The following is a 24,472-nucleotide window of genomic DNA, read 5'->3' as shown; positions in this document are numbered from 1 at the left end:
CAAATTCAGTAAGCTTGATCGATTTCTTGTAAACGATTTGTTTCATAATTTGTGGTCGTGCTTATCGGTGGTTGCATTAGAACGGGGGAATTCAGACCATTGCCCGATCATTTTAAAAGATGATATTAGGAATTTTGGGCCGAAACCGATTAAGATGTTTAATGATTGGCTAGAAATTGAGGGTGTAGAGGAGTGTATAAAAGATATTTGGGCCGAAGATGTTGGCGGTGGTTCTCGTTTAGATTGTCGTTTAAGGAACAAGCTTAAAAAAACCAAAATAGTCTTAAAGACAAAGAGTTCGCAAAAATTTGGCAACTTAGAGGGTGAGATAGAGTTATTCAGATCAGTGGCCAACATGTATGAACTTCGGGCCGAATTGGGTCAATTAAATGATGAGGAAAGAGTTGATTGGTTGAATGTTAGGAAGGAATGGTTTCAAAGGGAGAAAATCAAATCTAACATGTTGAAACAAAAGGCGAGGGTTCGTTGGTTTCTCGAGGGTGATGAGAATACTAAATATTTTCATTCGGTAATAAAAAGAGGTTACAATAAGTGCAATATTAGGGGTCTAAATACTAATGGCGTGTGGTGTGAGGATCCTCTTGAAATTAAAGAGGCGGCTTTCAATCATTTTAAAAACATCTTTAGTGAACAATCGGGAGCCAGATCCAGCCTTGATGATTTAAACTATCCGACTTTATCAACCGAGGAGGCATACGGGTTAGAGGTGGCCATTGAGGAATCAGAGATAGTAGAGGCAATTAACGATTGTGGTAGTGGGAAAGCACCGGGTCCGGATGGTTTCAACATGAGATTTTTTAAGAAGTTCTGGGATGTTATTAAAGGAGATGTGATTAAGGCAATCTCGTGGTTCTGGGAAAAAGGGGAGTTCTCGAAGGGTTGTAATGCCTCGTTTGTTACTCTAATTCCTAAGAAGAATGATCCCATCACGCTTGGCGACTATAGGCCTATAAGTCTAATTGGTAGTTTTTACAAAATAGTTGCCAAGATCCTTTCCAACCGGTTACGGAAGTTCATTCCTAGACTTGTTGGTGCGGAGCAAAGCGCGTTCTTAAGGGAGAGGTATATTCTTGATGGCGTTCTTGTGGTAAACGAAAGTATTGAATACTTAAGATCTAATAAAAAGAAGGGACTTATTTTTAAGGTTGATTTCGAAAAGGCGTTTGATAGTTTGAATTGGGATTTCCTTCTTGAAGTCATGAGATGTATGGGTTTCGGTGAGAAATGGTGTAAGTGGATCCTTGCTTGCCTACAATCGGCTAGTATTTCCATTCTCATTAAGATCTCCAATTCGTGAGTTCAGTCTTGGACGTGGCGTCCGGCAAGGGGATCCATTATCCCCATTTCTTTTCATTCTTGCCGCGGAAGGTCTTAACATACTCACCAAAGACGTGGTATCTAGAGGTCGCTTTAATGGTGTGGAAATTGGGAGGGACAAGGTTTTAATATCACATTTGCAATACACGGATGACACGATGTTTCTTGGTGAATGGTCTAAAGTTAATGCGCGTAATCTCACTTACATTTTGAAATGCTTCGAATTAGCTTCGGGTTTGAAAGTGAACTTTAACAAGAGTTGTCTTTATGGAGTGGGGGTCAAATCGGGTGAAATTGAAAGTCTAGCTAGATGAATGGGGTGTCAAGCCGGTAAATTCCCATTTTTTTTTATCTAGGATTACCCATTGGTGCTAAAATGAAGAAGGTAAAAGATTGGTATCCGGTAATCATCAAGATAAGAAGAGACTTTCGGAATGGAAAATGCGTTCGTTATCCTTTAATGGTCGGTTGGTTCTCCTAAAATCAGTTCTTAATAGTCTTCCATTGTATTATTTCGCGCTCTTCCGTGCTCCGCCTTGTGTGCTTAAAATTCTTGAGAGTGTAAGGCGAAATTTCTTTTGGGGCGGGGATCTTTCGGGTTCTAAAATGTCATGGGTTAAATGGGACATTACTTGCTTACCTTATGGGCGGGGGGTTTGAACATTGGGTCGTTTAAAAGTAAAAATCTTGCTCTTTTGACCAAGTGGTGGTGGAGGTTTAAAACCGAAACCAATTGCTTATGGGTCAATGTTATTCGAAGTATTTATGGAATTGACGGTGGACTGAGGCCGGGAGGTGGGCTTGCTCATCTCTCGACTTCGGGAACGTGGAACAACATTATTTTTGCAGGATCTCAAATTGAAGGAGTAAATATCCCTTTCATAAGTTCGTTCAGGAAATCCATAGGTGACGGCAGCTCAACGGAATTTTGGAACGAAGTGTGGTGCGGTTTGGATAGCCTCAAAAACATTTTTCCTAGGCTATACAGGCTCGAGAAAAATAAAGAGGTTATGGTTTCTGGACGGGTCAAACAATGGCAGCAGCACGAATTGGAAATGGGTCATACGAGTTTCTTCTCGGGTCCAGGGGTCAGCATCGAGGTGTTCGTTTGGGTGAAGTTTCTGAGGCAGTAGGCGAAGAAGGGGCAACTGGTCAGTCAGGTACAGCTCATAACAGTCGGACAATTCAACCTTCAGGCAGTTTGGATAATTCGAGCAGGTCCTTGATTCGTTTGGTTTGGGAATGGTCAAGAAAACCCACAGGGCGTACGGCGGGCGAGCTTGAGGAATTGTGTAACTTATTGAGGTCAATCTCCTTTGATTTTAATCGTCAAGTATCATGGAATTGGTCTCTTGCAAGTAACAGTATTTTTGCGGTCAAAACATTATCGAAACTCATTGATTTGGAGGTACTTGGTAGCGAGTCTCAATCATCACATGAGACTTTAAGAAACAATCTTGTGCCAAATGTGACGACCCGGAAATTTCTGACCAAATTTAAACTTAATCTTTATATGATTTAATGTTTCCGACACGATAAGCAAAGTCTGTAATGTTGATATTTCAAAAACTTTGAACTGTGTTCATGTAATCAATTACCCTTCAACTATTCCCGACGATTCACGAATCATTATGTGTGTGTGTGTATATATATATATATATATATATATATATATATATATATATATATATATATATATATATATATTAATAAAAAATATTATATGAAGTAATTAATTATGTAAATAAAATAATATATGATATTAAAATAAATCTATATATATGTAAGGTATATTGATGTATATTTATATGGTTTCGAATTTATTTAGTAAACAATAACAGCACTCGTTTGTCAGTCGATCGCTATTAAGCAAGTTAAATACAAACTTATGTGATTTTAAAATAAACGGTGATTCGAAAATGGGTTTTATAAATTTTAGGCTTACCAAAAATGTATTTAGGAACTATTTGTTGAATTTTAAAACTTTTTATATTTTACTTGGGGTTAGGAGTGAATAATTAATGTAAATTTTATTTAATAGTTAATGATCGAATTTTATACCATAATGACCAGAATAAATAAATATAGTTAATTTAAAAATATGAGATTTTTCTGAACACTTTTATCCTCCACTGATGTAACAACGGGTACGAAATTCAGTCCGTGAAAGATGACGGCTAATATATATTTACACGTTTATTATTATTATTATTATTATTATTATTATTATTATTATTATTATTATTATTATTATTATTATTATTATATAAAGAAATTTTGTTTCAAATTGATGGATAAAAAGCCGTGATTTATGGTGTCATATTTTTCTTTACCTCACCAGTTGAGAGATATGTATATTATATTTATAATTGTAATATATACATACATATCATTGAATGAAGACACATGACACACATATTATTAAGACTTATTCAGGAAGATAATAAGAACCCCACGTTTCATGTACTACTTTTGATTATTGTGTGATTTTAATTATTATTATTGTAAATTATTATCAGTGTTATATCTTCATCCATTATATCTATATATATATATACTATATCTACATACATACAGATGGATAGAAATATAAAACCATCATCACCACCCAGCCCACTTGATATCCTAGCCTCACCATCGTGAACAACCATCATCGTGAACTGTTAATTCCTTTGTGTTATCATCAACCGGACACTACCACTTCACCACCGGTTACCACTTTCGATCACCATATCATTCTATATATATATTTACAAACGTACAACCACCTATCACCTCCATTTTCTATCATCTTATCACTAATAATCTTAGCTACTTGACAACAATCAACCTGCTCGTGTCAACTGCTGCTTCAGCTCATATTCTTCCATCCACTATCATATGAATATATAATATATATATATATATATATATATATATATATATATATATATATATATATATATATATATATATATATATATATATATATATATATATATATATATATATATATATATAGGCATGATTTCAACCAAATCAACAACCCATCTTCTTACTTCATGTTTTTCTGTCCAGGAACCATCTAACAAACCACCTTCTTTATTTCGACACCCAACAAAACTGCACTCCATCGTTGAACCATCACCATCTCGGTTCTTTTTATTTATTATATCAAACATTACAACCATCTAACCCATTTAACGGCTCGACTACCGTTTGCAATTCAAACAACTATGTGGAGCTCCTGTTTCGCTGTTATGAATCATCACTTTCAGTTTATTGAACGAAGACCACCATATCACCACACTAAACACCACCATCACGACAACCCACCACCATGAAAACCGATCATATTTACTTATGTTATATTTTTTTCTTACGACTGAACTACCCCAAGCACACTCGACCACCACCATCACACGTGTTTTAAATTTCCAGTTTTTCTTCCTGATTAATCACAGATACCATCACCTCCTAATATTGTTCCTGTCATTGCAGCTATTCGACATCCACTGACAGGTACATTAAACCACCTTCGTTAATTACATGCTCGCTAAACCCCCATCACCAAGAAACCTGCTGCTACCCTTCGTTTTCTTTTTCATGTCACCATCGAAACCCATCTAAACCGTCACCCAATTAACTGTTTACTGCTGCTGCTCGTTTCTGTCAATTTCTGTTTTGTTTTGACCTACAAAAAACCCACATCACCACCATCAAAACGTCACCCCTTTAAACTACTTGTTGCTATATTTTTTTTTATTGTTGATTTGTTTCTATTCTGTAAAGGATAACAGCAATGCTGTAGCCGTTTCTTTTCATGATCCATTTAAAAACCTTAACCATCTCGAACGAAATTGCTGTTGCTTTATTTCTGTTCCTGTGCGAGAAATAATAAAAATCGAAACCCTTGTTGCTGCTACTATGGGAACATGATTTATAAAGAAGACGATGAATAGTATTTAACAATAACGACATATGATGATGAAGAAGAAACGAAGTTCCTTTTTTTTTTGTCTGCCACTATGATCTTATTTTATTCTTACATATTAAATTAAACCCTACCATTATCAGTTACGATTTATTCTCCTTACTGGATTAAGGATTAAGTTAATTGGATCACTTAATAAGTTTGGGCCGTGAATTGGGTGAAATATTGGGCTAAGTATTGGTTGGACAGTTGGGCTTAAGAACCTGCTCTTGGGCCGAAAGAAGCTGAGGAAGTACGAGTTATATTAATTAGTTTAGGTATTAAATTCGAAAGAAACAGACAGCGTGATGGTTTGGGCGTGTGTAGGAGAATGGGAGTTCAAGGGTTCGAGTCTCATTCTGGATATTTATTTTTACAAGCTAGTTTTAAAGGTAGTTTCATTTTTAAAATTCATTATTATTAATATCATTGTTATTATTAAATATTATTTGTTGATATTATTATTATTAAATGTTATGAATATTAGGATTATTATTATTATTATTATTATTGATATTTTCATTATTAGTATAATTATTGTCATTATTATTATCATTGTTTTGATTATTATTAATATTATTAGTATTATAATTATTAGTATTATTAAATAAACACTTCATATTATTATTATGAGTATAGTAAGTAAATTATTACTAATATTATTATTACTAATACTATTATCATTATCAAGTGTTATTATTTAGTATTACTATTATTAATATTATCATTAGTATTAAAATGATTAATAAAAGTTATTTTATTATTACTAACATTAGTATTAGAATTTACATTATTATTATCATTAATATTGATATTATTATCATAATTATAATTATTATTATTATTAACATAAGTATGAATATTATTATTTAAAATGGTTATTATTAAAAATTAGTATTATTATTATTATTATCATTTTTACAAAAAAAAAAAAATTATTAGTTTATTACCATTAAAACTATCATTAATTATATTATCAAGTAATATCTATGTCATTTATTAAAATAATATTGATTATGAAAATAAAGGTTTTAATGACGTTAATAAGGTTATAAGTAAAGATTATATATATATAAATGTACTTAATACACATAACTTAACTATATTGACAATTATATATATATATATATATATATATATATATATATATATATATATATATATATATATATATATAATGAAAATATATAAATAATGGATTTTATAAATTATTAAATATATAAATTACATCACTAATAATAATATATATTTATTCGATTACGATTATATGTGTTAATATATATATAAATGATATAGGTTCGTGAATCTGAAGTCAATTCTGCATTGTTCAGTTTCGTCATATGTATTTTCACTACAAAATACAGTATGGTGAGTTTCATTACTCCCTTTTTAAATGTTTTTGCAATATATATTTTTGGGACTGAGAATACATGCGCTACTTTTATAAATGTTTTACAAAATAGACACAAGTAATCGAAACTACATTATATGGTTGAATGATCGAAGCCGAATATGCCCCTTTCGCTTGGTAGCCTAAGAATTAGTAAACCAGTCTACTAATTGACACGAATCCTAAAGATAGATCTATTGGGCCTAACAAACCCCATCCGTTTTAGCGGATGCTTTAGTACTTCGATGTTGTTTTATCATGTCCGATGGATGTCCCGGAATGATAGGGGATATTCTTATATGCATCTTGTTAATGTCGGTTATCAGGTGTTCAATCCATATGAATGATTATTTTTGTCTCTATGCATGGGACGCATATTTATGAGAAATGGAAATGAAAATCTTGTGGTCTATTAAAATGATGAAAATGAATGATTATGATAAACTAATGAACTCACCAACCTTTTGGTTGACACTTTAAAGCATGTTTATTCTCAGGTACGAAAGAAATCTTCCGTTGTGCATTTGCTCATTTTAGAAATATTACTTGAAGTCATTCATGATGTGACGATCATTCCAAATCCATATGGACGAACACGTCATTCATTGATTTCATTGCGAGGTATTTGACCTCTATATGATACGTTTTGTAAACATTGCATTCTTTTGAAAAGGCATACCATAAATGAATATTTAAATCAAAGGTTTTCGACATCTGATAATTTCTACATATAGACAATCACCGTATATAATAGTTTACAATAGTACTTCCGTTGACAATGCAGTCAAAATAAGGTACATGATGATGAATTGGTGAATGCAACGTTTTCTTGAAAAATATGCCATATAAGACTCCATGCACATAGCTTGTCTATCATATAAGCAAACAGCGGAAGACTTCTAGGGAACCTGAGAATAAATATGCTAACAAGTGTCAACACAAAGGTTGGTGAGTTCATAGTTTGTATGTTTCGCATAATCTGTATATAAAGATGGATCACAAGATTTCAGTTGTTTCATCCAGAAACGTTTATCAAAATATTCTACGAAATTGAGCACCCTGGTAACTAAACTTAATGTATATATAATTTGTACCCTTTGTATAATCATCTTAATAATACACGCAAACCAACGTGTACGCTTCTCAAATAGCATACGTCCGTTAAAAGGCTAGTGCTCTAGCTCGGACGGGGATATCAAGCCCTATGGATCCATATACTACTACTCTCGCCCACCAGTTCTTATAACTGGCAGTTAACAGTTACCAAAGCTAAGGGATTTTCGGTTCAAACTCAGTGTAGAATTTAGTATGTACTTGTATCCATTGCGTTTAAAATAAAGTGCATGTATTCTCAGCCCAAAAATATAGATTGCAAAAGCAATTAAAAAGGGAGCAAATGAAACTCACACATATAAATATTGTAAATCAGTTAATAAAGCATTTGCATGTATTCGCAGTTCAAAATGTATTTCAAAAGCATTTAATAAAGTAGTCGTAAAAGTAGCGCATGTATTCTCAGTCCCAAAAATGTAAAGAGTAAAAGAGAATCAAATGAAACTCACCTTAGCAGCACATACAGTTGTTCATCGTAATGTAACCGAAACTCGGTATATCAAAGAATCGTAGATCTCAACCTAGAGAACATATGTTGGTCAATAAATGTCTATCAATCTAGGTCAAGTCATAGTGTATCACAATCCTAATGCTCGAGATCGACATATAAAAGTGATCTAAAGTCGTTTCAAAAAGTCAATTTTGACAATAGTTTAACAAAACGAGACGTACCTTATATAAGGATTCATTTACTCGGTTGGTAATATTCAAAAATCCAATTTATCAATCTCGTAAACAAGTTGTTTAAATCTTAATTGTAGATTCAAAAGCAATTTCAATTAACTTCAATCATAATTCAGTTGCTCATATCTTTTAATCCGTTCATCGAAATTATTCGATATCTAAATGAAAAGTTATTGATTTTTCGCCAGATTTCCAAAAACATGTATATCATATACCTTTTACCAGTAATATATGTATTTAATTCGTGATCTATTATAAACTGTTTAACGACGAAATTTAGCATACACGTATGTATAAATATATATACTAGAGCACTAGACATGGATACACAATTAATATATAAAAGATAAAATATGAGTGCTTACGTATCAATATTGAGATTCAATATTGTAGGATAGTACGTAGAAGTAACGGAGATGATAAACATTAGGTTTGACTTACGAGCAAAACCCTCGAACAATACCCATAACCTCCTTAGTAATAACCCATAGTTTCCTTAGCTCTATCCCACTTGAAAACCCATTTTGAAAGTGACACGCTCTTGACCTCGTCGTAGTATTTTAAGTGATATAATTAATAATAATAATAATAATAATAATACTATTAATAATAATAAAATAAATAATAATAATCTTAATAATAATAATAATAATAATAATAATAATAATAATAATAATAATAATAATAATAATAATAATTTAAATAAATAAATTTACACATAGTAATATATGTGTAAAACAACTCGCGCAGAAACCTGGTATTTATAGGCATAATTCCTGATTCTGATGCCCATGCGATCGCATGGGTTTTATGCCTATTTCTCATGCGATCGCATGGCCGTCAGATCCAGCTCACATATTTTTGTTTTTTTGTTTGTCGACATAATAATTAATAATATATATAATATATTTAATTTATATAATTAATAATATATTATATTAAATTCACATGCATAGTTAACTTGTAATTTTTGTTCCGATAAGTCGTACGTTGTTACGCGACTTATGTCCCGGTTCCGGTTTTTCGAGTGTCCCTTCGTACGCTGAGAAAACTTGTAATTTTCATTCTGGGATACGTACCTTTGTCAAAATATAGCCTTAAATTATCCCTAAATTATACCACCCAGAGTATATCTTAAACTTTAGAGTATTTTGGTCATTTACTTCTATAAATCATTGTCTCGTTATTTATTAATATAATAGTATTTATCAAACGTTTCATAACCAAGTTAATATCTATTCTCAATATTTATAAACACGTTTTAAAATACGTATTGCAAATTATTCATATAATTAATTCTTAACAGTTAATATTCCTTATTATTGTATGTGTCCAAATTACGTTATTTAAACAAATAATTCACCATTTATTTCGAATACCGTTAAAATGAATGATTTCTCAAATCAAGTGGACCTCTCAACAGAGACTCGTAATAATATCATAATTCTTAAGAGACTCGGTAAATATCTTTTACTTGAATCGTTTGGCATAATCTTTTAACTCTGTAGTTAAATATATCAATCAGATAATTAAACCAATAAGTTTAATGCACAGTATCATATCCTCAACACTTTGTTATGTTTTCAAGTTATAGTATATGTATCTATATATAATTGTTCGCGTTTCATTGAGAACAATCGAAGATTAATTGAACAGTTCAAAATTTTGAAATTTAACTTCATAGACTTTGTTTATCGTGTCAAAAACGTTAATCATACAAGATTAAGTTTAAATTTGGTCAGAATTTTCCGGGTCATCACAGTACCTACCCGTTAAAGAAATTTCGTCCCGAAATTTGAGTGAGGTTGTCATGGCTAACAATGAAAAAAAAGTTTTTATGACGAATATGAGTCGATAAATAGAGTTTTATCACCGTTGAATAATATGGATAAAACAATCCAATTACTTGAAGCGTATGAGAGAAGCCGTCGTAATAAAGTGAAATGGAGAATAGAGATGCGTCTTATCTCTTGACGTAGTAACGATTGATTTCCGGAATTTAAGGAATAGAAAATCTTCATAATCTAAATAAGATTTGATTCTTCGGGAATTAAGAAAATTAAGATTTCCTTTGATTAATTGCGTAATCTGCCTCGATTGTTATGTCTGATATTTTGCTATAAATTGCCCACTTCCGTTTCATTATTTTCACCACTCCCACATCTTCTTCCTCATTTCATACTTCCAAAAGATTGTGAAATGCTTCATCCAGTTCTGATTCTTGATATACTCCTAACCTTCATATCTGTCATTCTACTCTTTCATTTACCACCGGAGGATTTTATTTACTTTTACTTTTATCTTGGGGTTATAGTGTTATTAATTTTCCCGTGTCTTTACGTTGCAATACGTATTGATATACACGGTTTGTAAATTTCGGGGTTGTTTTCGGGCTTTATATTTTCCATTATATTTCGGAGCTTCATGCTTTCGTTTTCTCTTCCCGACTTTAAGTCAAGCGAATAATGGTCCTAAATTCGTAGCTATACATTTCGGAATGAACATAATTAATGTTCTAAGAAAGAAACGGTAATAGCACAATCTGACTTGTCAAATTACCAGAATACCTTGAAAAAGACCGAATCATTAAGAAAATATTTTCTTGATATTTTTAGAGATTATATAGAATGAAAGAGTTATGTAACATGGTTCATGATGAGGGTATGATCTTTGAACCTTTATCACGTTCCATTAGAAACTCAGCATGACTTACTGTAATATAATCACGTTGATCAAGTGTCATTATATTATACTAACTCATGCTTCAATTCCCAACACTACTTCAAAAACATCCATTTTTCGAAATTTTCAGAAATTAGAAACTAAAATAGTTTCTTTTATGATGTAACACAGATAGCGTGAAGAGATAAATGATTTCAGATAAGAATAGTTATGAAAATATCTTCAGAAATATGAAGGATATTTATAATGGAAGATACGATGATATCTTAGAATTTTTAATATCGGAGGATGATGCAGAAAATCTGTCTGTGAAGGTTTAGAATAAGAAGTAAGATTCTTACTAATGGTTTCAGCAGACACTGAATCATTTGGATTCTTTGAAGGTAGATTTCGTCCTTGTGATTTGTCTACAGCTTCCTTCATACTTTGCTCAACCCGTTTTCCAGTTTCAAACCTTCTCTTTTTCTGTGCTTTTCCAACACACTACTCTTTATCATCAAACTTTCGACTGTTAAAGTCGTTTATAGTTTTTGCTGATTCATCAGCATTTTTCCAAAATTCGTAGAACTAGTTTCGTAGTTTGGGGTGTTTTTCAGAAACTTCACATTCGAAGTATGTAAGTCTAGAAGATAGACATTATATGTATATATATAACTGTTGGCGTAGAATTGCTGCGAAATTCAAAATACTGGTTGCTAATTCCCGGTAGTTGGTATGGCAATTATTGTTACAAGATGTGGATGAGTACATGATAGGGTTTTAATGAGTATAATGATTTTTCAGAAGGTCAAGGATTAATGAAGTTGTTAGTAAATTTACTGCTAATGTGGTGGAACATATGTAACATCCCGCCTATTTCTGTTTACTTTTCCGTTATACTACTTTAAACTCCATTATATGTTTATAACATCTCCCGTTAACACGCATTTCAAATTATCTTGTTTAGGTAATTTAACGCACCCGATTATAACTTGAGGGACTAGTTTCGCCAACAAGACAAAGAGGTGACTAGCTTTGACTAAGTCAACCTCCTTATCTTCTTCCTTTTCATTTCTTTCTTCTTTTCTTTCACTACTTACATATTTTCTCTAAATTCTCCATAAAGCAAATCATCATCCATAATAAATCGATCAAGCTTCGAGCCAAACAAATTACATATTTGAACTCCTCGTGATCTCCTCTTCGATTCCATACCAATCTCATTGCATTTGGGTAACTTTCTAAAATCACTAATTTTTGTGTTCTTGAGATTTTTGAGTTACAAGGTTGTTAATTAGTGTCTATGGCTCTAATCTAACAAGATTATGTGTTTGAATTGCTTGATTTGTTGTTTGGAAGTAACTTGCATGAACTAGCAAAATGGGTGTGTTTAATCTTGAGTTTTAGATGATTAAATGTTGTTAAATGTTATAAATGCATGTATTAAATGTGTTCCTAGTGTTACTAGCTTCATTTTGATGTATAGGTTGCATGAGAAAACTCTAAGAACTTGTTTAGTGATTTTTGGTGGAATTGAGCTAGGGTTTAATGAACTTGAAATGATTATTTGATGCATTGATTGCCATGATTTGTTGTTAGTAAGTTGTTAGTTGTATTGTATGCTCAATTACCTACAAAATGGCATGTCATATGTATGCATTGAATGCCCGAATCATTAAATGTGCATTGGTGAGTTTGAAGCATTAATGTGTGCATTGAATGATCACTTGGTTTGAAAACTCGGTTGTTACAAATGAGGTTTTTGATTGATGAATTGTGTTTAGTTGCATTCTACGTCAAAAGAGCTTTCCAACGATATAAGGTGCGAGTCCTAAGTGTTAGCGGTTTGTGTTTTATGCACAAAAAGGTTTTGGATTGAGACTTGAACATTTGGGACTGGCCAGGCACCAGCACCCGGCCTTTGCCGCGGCGCGGCCCCTTCCTGTCGCGGCGCGACATATAAGGGGGCCAAGTTCTGACCTCCTTGTCCCAAATGTGAAAAATGTTTGGCACGTTCTAGACCTCCAATTCACATGCAATTTGTTCTAACATGCTTATATATGAATAATTAGCATAGAAAATTTGTTCGGGACCCGACCCGAACATGTTGACTTTTTCGTTGACTTTGACCGACCAAAGTTTGACTTTTTGTCAAACTTAACCAATTGATTATGCAATCTTTCTAACTTGTTTCTATACATGTATCTTGCATGAAACTTGACTATTTGCTTCACATGCTTCATAATCGAGTCGTATTGAGCCATAGGACTAATTGAACAACTTTGACCCTCCGTGACTATCGTTATTGACACAACCTATTTGTTTAGGTCGAGACTAGCGTTGTCCTTAGCGCACATTACTTGTTGAAGTACTTATTTGCTCTTGCAATCAAAGGTGAGATCATAGTCCCACTTTTACTCTTTTATACTTATATTTGGGATGAGAAAACATAAACGTTTCATTTTACAAAGTGAACACAAGTGCGAAAACAAACATTCTACGTACGAGTTAGAACAAAAAGCCTCAATTCAATTATCATTAGTAACACTTGCAGGGTGTAAGCGAGAACTTATGTTGTGTGGCCATACGGGTTTGACAAACCCTCATTCGGAAGGTTCGCTACCGTTAATCGGATGAAATATATTTTTGGGGATAAGTGTATGTTCTGACACTATATTAATGGGGTTTCGTGAAAGTTAAGCCTTGATAATTGGGTGCTCGTGATATCAACTTTTAGAATGGTTTATTATTATTTCAACGTGACAACACTTGTGGTTCAACTTACTTACTCATTTACTTACTTACTAAACCTATGATTTCACCAACGTTTTCGTTGACAGATTCTCTATGTTTTTCTCAGGTCCTTGAACTTAAGTGATACATGCTTCCGCTCATACTTTTGATACTTGCATTGGATGTCGAGTATACTTGCATACGTGGAGCGTCTTTTTGGCTACTTTAAACTATGTCGCACGTGTTTCATATGAACTATAACTTTTGATATGTACTTGTCTTGGGAATTACTTTTGTAAACATTGAAACATCCTTTTATGAAATGAATGCGACATATTTTTGGTCAAACTTTGTTATAATTGCTTATGACCATGCAATGGGACCATACGTAGATGACGCCGTCACTTGACGATTTGTCGGGGTCGCTACAAGTGGTATCAGAGCCTTGGTTGTAGGGATTTAGAGTTCATTGGTGTCAACCCCGAGTCATAGGGTACATTGGTGGGTCTAGACTACAACCGGCATATAGACTTGACATAGGAATTACTTGACTACATGTGCATTTATACTCGAGCTCTCTTACTCATATCTACTCTTATTCTATCTAAATCTTGCGTTGTATAATTTAATTGACACGCCACCTTGACTATATGTGGTAATGTCGAATGCACATATGAATTAGGGTAATATAATTTTCGGGATTATATTACGGTGACTCATATGAACATGCCGACATTATGACATAAAGAATTTAAGGCGAGTCAAGGATAATTTTCTCTCTATCTTTATTCCATATCACGGTTAGTATCATTTAGAATACTAACCAACGGTATTCTTTTGTTTTGAAGGAACAATGCCTCCTCGTCGTGCGCCACGTCGTGAAACTCCCGAACAAGCCTTGCAATGCATGATAGCCACCGCCGTGGATGCGGCCATGGCCGGTCACTCGTCCAACAACAACAATAACAACAACCACAACAATAACAACCAAGGAGCCGGTAACTCTAGCGAAGGGTGCTCCTACAAAGCTTTTACGGGGTGCAAACCTCACACTTATGATGGAACCGGGGGACCGGTTGTGCTTACTCGTTGGTTTGAACAAACCGAGGCCGTCTTTAGCATAAGCGGTTGTCGGGATCAAGACAAGGTCAAATACTCCACTCACACTTTCTCCGGCGTCGCCCTCACGTAGTGGAACACCTATGTTCAATCGGTGGGTACTGATGAAGCTCATGCCTTTTCTTGGGCCGATTTGAAGGAAAAGATGATTGTTGAATATTTTCCGCGCGAAGAAACCCGCAAGCTTGAGCAAGAGTTAAGAGCTTTGAAGGCGGTCGGGAACGACCTCAAGGCTTACAATCTACGCTTCGCCGAACTATCTTTGATGTGTCCCAATCTCGTTAGCCCCGAATCTCAAAGGATTGAGCTCTACATGCACGGTCTTCCAAAAAGCATCAAACAAGGGGTGATGTCATCCAAACCCACTACTCATCAAGCCGCTATGAACATGGCCCGCCAATTAATTGAGACGTTTGACGAAATTGTAGTGCCGGCTCCTAAGGCCGAGGACAAGTCGGGTGGCAACAAAAGGAAATGGGAAGCCACTCCATCAACTAATTACAACAACAACACCTTCACCAATAAGCCTTTCAACAATGACGGCAAGAAAAGTTATGGTGGAAATAAACCCTTTTGCAACAAATGTCACAAACATCATTACGGGGAATGTGGCAATTTATTTTGTCACCGGTGCCAAAAGAATGGTCATGTGGCCAATGATTGTAGAAGTGCCGCCCCCGTCGCTCGAAAGGGGCCCAATCCTCTAAGGACGGTCACTTGTTATGAATGTGGCCAAACGGGCCATTATAAGAACGAATGCCCGAAAAAGAAAGCCAACCCCAACCACCGAGGCCGAGCCTTTAACATCAACACCGAGGAAGCCCGAGATGACAATGAACTAGTCACGGGTACGTTTGTTCTCAACAACACTTATGTTACTTGCTTATTTGATTCGAGTGCCGATAAATGTTTTGTGTCTAAGACTTTGGCTCCTACTCTTTCCGCTCCACCACACCCTTTAGATACTACTTACTCCATCGAGGTGGCCGATGGAAAACTCTTAAGTGCCGACACATATTACCGGGGGTGTACTTTAAATATTTTGGGTAATGAATTTGAAATTGACTTGATACCCATGGAACTAGGGAGTTTTGATGTAATAATCGGTATGAATTGGATGGTCAAAAATAAATCTCACATTCTTTGCGATATTCATGCAATCCGAATTCCTATCGAGAATGGTGAACCATTGATTGTCTATGGCGACAAGAATTGCACCGGACTCAATCTCGTTTCGTGCCTTAAAGTTCGAAAGCTACTTCGCAAGGGTTGTTTCGCGATTCTTGCTCACGTTAAGAAAGTCGAGGCCGACGAGAAGCGCATCGATGATGTGCCGATTGTTAGTGACTTTTCCGATGTATTCCCCGACGAATTACCGGGTCTTCCACCTCATCGACCGGTTGAATTTCAAATCGATCTTATTCCGGGAGCCGCACCCATAGCGCGTGCACCATATAGACTCGCTCCATCCGAATTGCAAGAATTGCAAAGTCAAATCCAAGAGTTACTTGACTGTGGTTTCATTCAACCTAGCCATTCACCATGGGGCGCTCCGATTTTGTTCGTTAAGAAGAAAGACGGATCCCTACGAATGTGCATTGATTATCGTGAACTAAACAAATTGACGATTAAAAACCGATATCCTCTTCCGCGCATTGATGACCTCTTTGATCAACTACAAGGTTCTCGTGTATATTCAAAAATCGATCTCCGTTCGGGTTATCATCAACTAAGGGTTAAAGGGGAAGATGTCTCCAAAACCGCCTTCCGGACTCGTTATGGTAGTTATGAGTTCCTTGTCATGCCTTTCGGTCTCACTAACGCACCGGCAGTGTTCATGGATCTCATGAACCGCGTGTGCAAACCTTGCCTCGACAAATTCGTTATCGTGTTCATCGATGATATTTTGATCTATTCTAAAAACGAAGAGGAACACAAAGAACATCTCCGACTCGTGCTTGAACTCTTGAGAAAAGAACAACTCTATGCCAAGTTCTCCAAGTGTGAATTTTGGTTGAAGGAAGTTCAATTCCTCGGTCACGTTGTAAGTGATCAAGGCATTAAAGTTGTTCCCGCAAAAATCGAAGCCATTAGTAAATGGGAGACTCCTACTACTCCTACTCAAATTCGTCAATTCTTAGGTCTCGCCGGATACTATCGTAAATTCATCAAGGATTTCTCCTTAATCGCTCGCCCTCTAACCGCGTTAACTCACAAGGAACGAAAGTTCATTTGGTCATCCGAACAAGAAACCGCTTTCCAAATCTTGAAAACTAAGCTAACCACCGCTCCTATCTTGTCACTTCCCGAAGGCAATGATGATTTTGTTGTATATTGCGATGCCTCGAAGAACGGTTATGGGTGCGTATTAATGCAACGAAAGAAAGTCATTGCTTATGCCTCTCGACAACTCAAGGTTCACGAACGAAACTACACGACACATGATCTTGAACTCGGAGCCGTCATCTTTGCACTTAAGTTATGGAGACATCATCTTCTTGGCACCAAGAGTACTATCTTTACCGATCACAAAAGTCTCCAACATATCTTCGATCAAAAGCAACTAAACATGAGACAACGACGGTGGATTGAAACCTTGAACGATTACAATTGTGAGCTTCGTTACCATCCTGGAAAGGCAAATGTAGTGGCCGATGCCTTAAGTCGAAAGGAAAGAACGGTACCTCTTCGCATCCGAGCACTAAACATCACCATCCACTCCAACCTTAATAGCCAAATTCGTGCAGCTCAAGAGGAGGCTCTTAAGGACAACCACATCGGACGTGAACTTTTAAACATCCTCGTCTCCCGATTCGAAGTTAAGGAAAACGGACTTCGATATTACGCCGGAAGAATTTGGGTGCCTAGATATGGCGACTTACGAAACCTCATCTTAGACGAAGCCCACAAATCACGATACTCGATTCACCCCGGCGCCAATAAGATGTACCATGACCTTAAAGAACAATATTGGTGGCCGAACATCAAAAAGGAAGTTGCTAGATACGTTGCCAAATGTTTGACTTGCGCTAAAGTCAAAGCCGAACACCAAAGACCGTCCGGGTTACTTCAACAACCCGAGATCCCACAATGGAAGTGGGAAAGGATCACGATGGATTTTATCACCAAGCTACCAAAAACGTCGGGCGGTTATGATACTATTTGGGTCATTGTCGATCGCCTCACCAAATCCGCGCACTTTCTCGCCATGAAAGAGACCGACAAAATGGAGAAACTTGCACGACTTTACATTAAGGAGATTGTAGCCCGACACGGTGTACCTTTATCGATTATCTCCGACCGAGATGGCCGTTTCGTTTCTAGATTTTGGCGTACGTTACAAGAAGCGTTGGGAACGCGTTTAGACATGAGTACCGCATATCATCCCCAAACCGATGGGCAAAGTGAACGTACCATACAAACCTTAGAGGATATGTTACGAGCTTGCGTCGTTGATTTTGGAAAAGCTTGGGACAAGCACTTACCTCTCGCCGAGTTCTCTTATAACAATAGTTATCACGCGAGTATAAAGGCCGCACCCTTTGAAGCGTTATATGGTCGAAAATGTCGCTCTCCTCTTTGTTGGGCCGAAGTGGGTGACGTGCAAATTTTTGGGCCCGAACTCATTCACGAAACCACCGAGAAGATCCTTCAAATCTGAGATAGGCTTCGGACGGCCCGGAGTCGTCAAAAATGCTATACCAACAAAAGATGCAAAGACCTCGAATTTCAAGTCGGTGACCGCGTCATGTTAAAAGTCGCACCTTGGAAGGGTGTCATTCGTTTTGGGAAACGTGGGAAACTGAATCCGCGGTATGTTGGTCCTTTCGAGATCTTAGAGCGTGTTGGAACCGTCGCGTACCGTTTAGATCTCCCGCCTCAACTAAACTCCGTCCATCCTACATTTCATGTATCTAACTTGAAGAAATGTCTTGCCGAGCCCGATATCGTCGTCCCTCTCGAGGAACTTACTATTAATGACAAACTCCATTTTGTGGAGGAACCGGTTGAAATTGTGGACTACGTCGAGAAGGAATTAAAACAAAGCCGGATCCCGATTGTTAAGGTCCGTTGGAACGCCAAAAGGGGACCCCAGTTTACTTGGGAAAGAGAAGATCAAATGCGAAAGAAACACCCTCATCTATTCCCGGTTCCGGAATCGTCGGATTCCGAGGAAGAAACAACGATTACTACGCCTTCTTAAATTTCGGGACGAAATTTCTTTTAAGGAGTAGGTAATGTAACATTCCGCCTATTTCCGTTTACTTTTCCTTTATACTACTTTAAACTCCGTTATATGTTTATAACATCTCCCGTTAACACGCGTTTCAAATTATCTTGTTTAGGTAATTTAACGCACCCGATTATAACTTGAGGGACTAGTTTCGCCAACAAGACAAAGAGGTGACTAGCTTTGACTAAGTCAACCTCCTTATCTTCTTCCTTTTCATTTCTTTCTTCTTTTCTTTCACTACTTACATATTTTCTCTAAATTCTCCATAAAGCAAATCATCATCCATAATAAATCGATCAAGCTTCGAGCCAAACAAATTACATATTTGAACTCCTCGTGATCTCCTCTTCGATTCCATACCAATCTCATTGCATTTGGGTAACTTTCTAAAATCACTAATTTTTGTGTTCTTGAGATTTTTGAGTTACAAGGTTGTTAATTAGTGTCTATGGCTCTAGTCTAACAAGATTATGTGTTTGAATTGCTTGATTTGTTGTTTGGAAGTAACTTGCATGAACTAGCAAAATGGGTGTGTTTAATCTTGAGTTTTAGATGATTAAATGTTGTTAAATGTTATAAATGCATGTATTAAATGTGTTCCTAGTGTTACTAGCTTCATTTTGATGTATAGGTTGCATGAGAAAACTCTAAGAACTTGTTTAGTGATTTTTGGTGGAATTGAGCTAGGGTTTAATGAACTTGAAATGATTATTTGATGCATTGATTGCCATAATTTGTTGTTAGTAAGTTGTTAGTTGTATTGTATGCTCAATTACCTACAAAATGGCATGTCATATGTATGCATTGAATGCCCGAATCATTAAATGTGCATTGGTGAGTTTGAAGCATTAATGTGTGCATTGAATGATCACTTGGTTTGAAAACTCGGTTGTTACAAATGAGGTTTTTGATTGATGAATTGTGTTTAGTTGCATTCTACGTCAAAAGAGCTTTCCAACGATATAAGGTGCGAGTCCTAAGTGTTAGCGGTTTGTGTTTTATGCACAAAAAGGTTTTGGATTGAGACTTGAACATTTGGGACTGGCCAGGCACCAGCACCCGGCCTTTGCCGCGGCGCGGCCCCTTCCTGTCGCGGCGCGACATATAAGGGGGCCAGGTTCTGACCTCCTTGTCCCAAATGTGAAAAATGTTTGGCACGTTCTAGACCTCCAATTCACATGCAATTTGTTCTAACATGCTTATATATGAATAATTAGCATAGAAAATTTGTTCGGGACCCGACCCGAACATGTTGACTTTTTCGTTGACTTTGACCGACCAAAGTTTGACTTTTTGTCAAACTTAACCAATTGATTATGCAATCTTTCTAACTTGTTTCTATACATGTATCTTGCATGAAACTTGACTATTTGCTTCACATGCTTCATAATCGAGTCGTATTGAGCCATAGGACTAATTGAACAACTTTGACCCTCCGTGACTATCGTTATTGACACAACCTATTTGTTTAGGTCGAGACTAGCGTTGTCCTTAGCGCACATTACTTGTTGAAGTACTTATTTGCTCTTGCAATCAAAGGTGAGATCATAGTCCCACTTTTACTCTTTTATACTTATATTTGGGATGAGAAAACATAAACGTTTCATTTTACAAAGTGAACACAAGTGCGAAAACAAACATTCTACGTACGAGTTGGAACAAAAAGCCTTAATTCAATTATCATTAGTTACACTTGCAGGGTGTAAGCGAGAACTTATGTTGTGTGGCCATACGGGTTTGACAAACCCTCATTCGGACGGTTCGCTACCGTTAATCGAATGAAATATATTTTCGGGGATAAGTGTATGTTCTGACACTATATTAATGGGGTTTCGTGATAGTTAAGCCTTGATAATTGGGTGCTCGTGATATCAACTTTTAGAATGGTTTATTATTATTTCAACGTGACAACACTTGTGGTTCAACTTACTTACTCATTTACTTACTTACTAAACCTATGATTTCACCAACGTTTTCGTTGACAGATTCTCTATGTTTTTCTCAGGTCCTTGAACTTAAGTGATACATGCTTCCGCTCATACTTTTGATACTTGCATTGGATGTCGAGTATACTTGCATACGTGGAGCATCTTTTTGGCTACTTTAAACTATGTCGCACGTGTTTCATATGAACTATAACTTTTGATATGTACTTGTCTTGGGAATTACTTTTGTAAACATTGAAACATCCTTTTATGAAATGAATGCGACATATTTTCGGTCAAACTTTGTTATAATTGCTTATGACCATGCAATGGGACCATACGTAGATGACGCCGTCACTTGACGATTTGTCGGGGTCGCTACAACATAAAAGGTTCCCCGGTAACAAAAACGTATATGTCAAGGTTACAATAAGGTTAATCTGAAAAGTCGAAGTTGACTGGTTGAAAGTGTGATAAAACTGGATACTTTGAAAAGGATGGCAAGATTATTTTCAGTAATAACAATGCTAAAGGATCTTTCACATTTTTGAAGTCAAAGTATAGCTTTAAAAGATGTAGAGATCTAAGAATGATGTCACCCGTTAAATCTAGACTTGGATTCTGATCCGTCAATATCAGAATATGTAATTGAATTTGTATGGAAACGATTGTATATTGCTGTGAGCATAGTTAATAATTTTTGAATCAAAGTTGAAGAATGTACAGTGTAACATATTAATTGTGAACTTATATATTCCCGAGTATTACCTACCCGTTAAAGATTTCACAATTAATATTTTGTACAAAAGAATTTTCATTACAGTCTTTATGAAAATATATGTATGTATATTTCTTCAGATGTAATACAGATTTAATGAGTTAATATCATATTAAGCTCATTTGATTTTTAACTTGAATTAGAAATGAATAATCTCTAAAACATTAGAGATTACATAATCTTCGCGGAGTATTTCACTAATGAAATCAATACTTCATTATTTATTCTTATTGATATTCCTTGGTGAAGGGTGTTGATATTCGTGGAATTCTTGCAAACTTCGCAAGGTGCAAATGATGTTTTCTAGAAAGTTTCGAGTGCATCGAAGATGAAAGTGTAAAATCAACCATGTTATTGAATAATACACTTGGTTTATTATGAAATGAAATTCATTGAATTGAAACAGAGATTGTAGTTATCGATGATTAAGCCGTTAATGAAGGATGTACATCATTGCATATTAGTAATATGAACTAATCGAGTAGTACCTACCAGTTAAGATTCACACGTAATAGCTTAGTACGAAAATATTTATTTTGATTTCAAAATTCATATATATTAAATATACATAAAATTTCTTCAGGGGAAATGAGTTAATACTTCATCGGTTATTGTTGCTGGTATTTCTTGGTAACTACGGTGCGTATGACGTTGATGCTCGTGGAACAGATTGTGAAGTTGAGGTTTGCGATCCGGATGTTGTTGGTGGTGGTAATGGTACTGTTGGTGTTGTTGTCGGTGGTACTGTTGATGCCGGTGATGCTGCTGGTGTTTGTAACCTTTGCACCATATTCTTCAAAGCCACTACCCGAGCACGAAGCTCGTTGACTTCTTCTACTACACCGGGATGATTGGCGGTTCGGACGAGCGGATGAATAAGATCCAGAATTTGAGATAGTATATTATCGTGACGAGATACTCTGGAAATGAGAGAGAAAATGCTGTCTCGAACAGGTTCGCCGGTAAGTGCTTCAGGTTCTTCGCCAAGAGGGTAATGTGGTGGGTGAAAGGGATCGCCTTCTTCTTGTCTCCAATAATTAAGTAGGCTACGAACCCATCCCCAATTCATCCAGAATAGATGATGGTTAATTGGTTGATCCATTTCGGTAACACTGTCTTCGGAATTCAGGTGAATATCCATATCGGAATAGCTGTCAGAGTTTGAACTAGATACGGGATCCATCTTGTATAAATAGGGAGATGATTTTTGATATGAATTAGATTATAGAATTTAGTTTGGTATTCTTCAATACATAATTTACATATGTATATATAATACCAAATTCCATAAATCACGGAGAAATTTTCGGAAGATATCAGGAAAAGTTTACAGTAACAGATACGCTAAGATATGAATTTTTGTCTATACACTATTTATGCAATAAATGCAGGAAAACGTGTCTAGACTTAAGAATGATAAGCATGTAATTTTCGACAAGAAATGATAAGCAAAACTTTTAACTTGCAGACACGGTCGAAGTCCAGACTTACTAATGCATCTTAACAACTATCAGTTAGACACATTCATGCAAGACCTGATTTGCTAGGACCAACGCTCTGATACCAACTGTGACGATCGCTCCAAATCCATATGGACGAACACGTCATTCATTGATTTCATTGCGAGGTATTTGACCTCTATATGATACGTTTTGTAAACATTGCATTCTTTTGAAAAGGCATACCATAAATGAATATTTAAATCAAAGGTTTTCGACATCTGATAATTTCTACATATAGACAATCACCGTATATAATAGTTTACAATAGTACTTCCGTTGACAATGCAGTCAAAATAAGGTACATGATGATGAATTGGTGAATGCAACGTTTTCTTGAAAAATATGCCATATAAGACTCCATGCACATAGCTTGTCTATCATATAAGCAAACAGCGGAAGACTTCTAGGGAACCTGAGAATAAATATGCTAACAAGTGTCAACACAAAAGTTGGTGAGTTCATAGTTTGTATGTTTCGCATAATCTGTATATAAAGATGGATCACAAGATTTCAGTTGTTTCATCCAGAAACGTTTATCAAAATATTCTATGAAATTGAGCACCCTGGTAACTAAACTTAATGTATATATAATTTGTACCCTTTGTATAATCATCTTAATAATACACGCAAACCAACGTGTACGCTTCTCAAATAGCATACGTCCGTTAAAAGGCTAGTGCTCTAGCTCGGACGGGGATATCAAGCCCTATGGATCCATATACTACTACTCTCACCCACCAGTTCTTATAACTGGCAGTTAACAGTTACCAAAGCTAAGGGATTTTCGGTTCAAACTCAGTGTAGAATTTAGTATGTACTTGTATCCATTGCGTTTAAAATAAAGTGCATGTATTCTCAGCCCAAAAATATAGATTGCAAAAGCAATTAAAAAGGGAGCAAATGAAACTCACACATATAAATATTGTAAATCAGTTAATAAAGCATTTGCATGTATTCGCAGTTCAAAATGTATTTCAAAAGCATTTAATAAAGCAGTTGTAAAAGTAGCGCATGTATTATCAGTCCCAAAAATGTAAAGAGTA

General features: G+C 35.6%; 1 protein-coding gene across 1 annotated transcript in view; it reads left to right on the top strand.

Moving 5' to 3' along the window:
* The first annotated feature begins 2,371 nt into the window (after positions 1 to 2,371).
* LOC139864361 (uncharacterized) overlaps positions 2,372 to 24,472 on the top strand; it is a 110,227-nt gene continuing 88,126 nt past the window's right edge. Inside the window, exons 1-2 of the mRNA XM_071852941.1 lie at positions 2,372 to 2,746; positions 4,782 to 4,839. Coding sequence (XP_071709042.1) covers positions 2,372 to 2,746; positions 4,782 to 4,839 — 433 coding nt within the window. The remainder of the gene's footprint in view (positions 2,747 to 4,781; positions 4,840 to 24,472) is intronic.

This window comes from Rutidosis leptorrhynchoides, chromosome 8 (assembly GCF_046630445.1).
Source record: "Rutidosis leptorrhynchoides isolate AG116_Rl617_1_P2 chromosome 8, CSIRO_AGI_Rlap_v1, whole genome shotgun sequence".
In the NCBI taxonomy this organism is placed as follows: Eukaryota; Viridiplantae; Streptophyta; class Magnoliopsida; order Asterales; family Asteraceae; genus Rutidosis; species Rutidosis leptorrhynchoides.
Note: the sequence above shows the minus strand (reverse complement) of the source record. Positions and strands in the feature narration are given on the sequence as shown.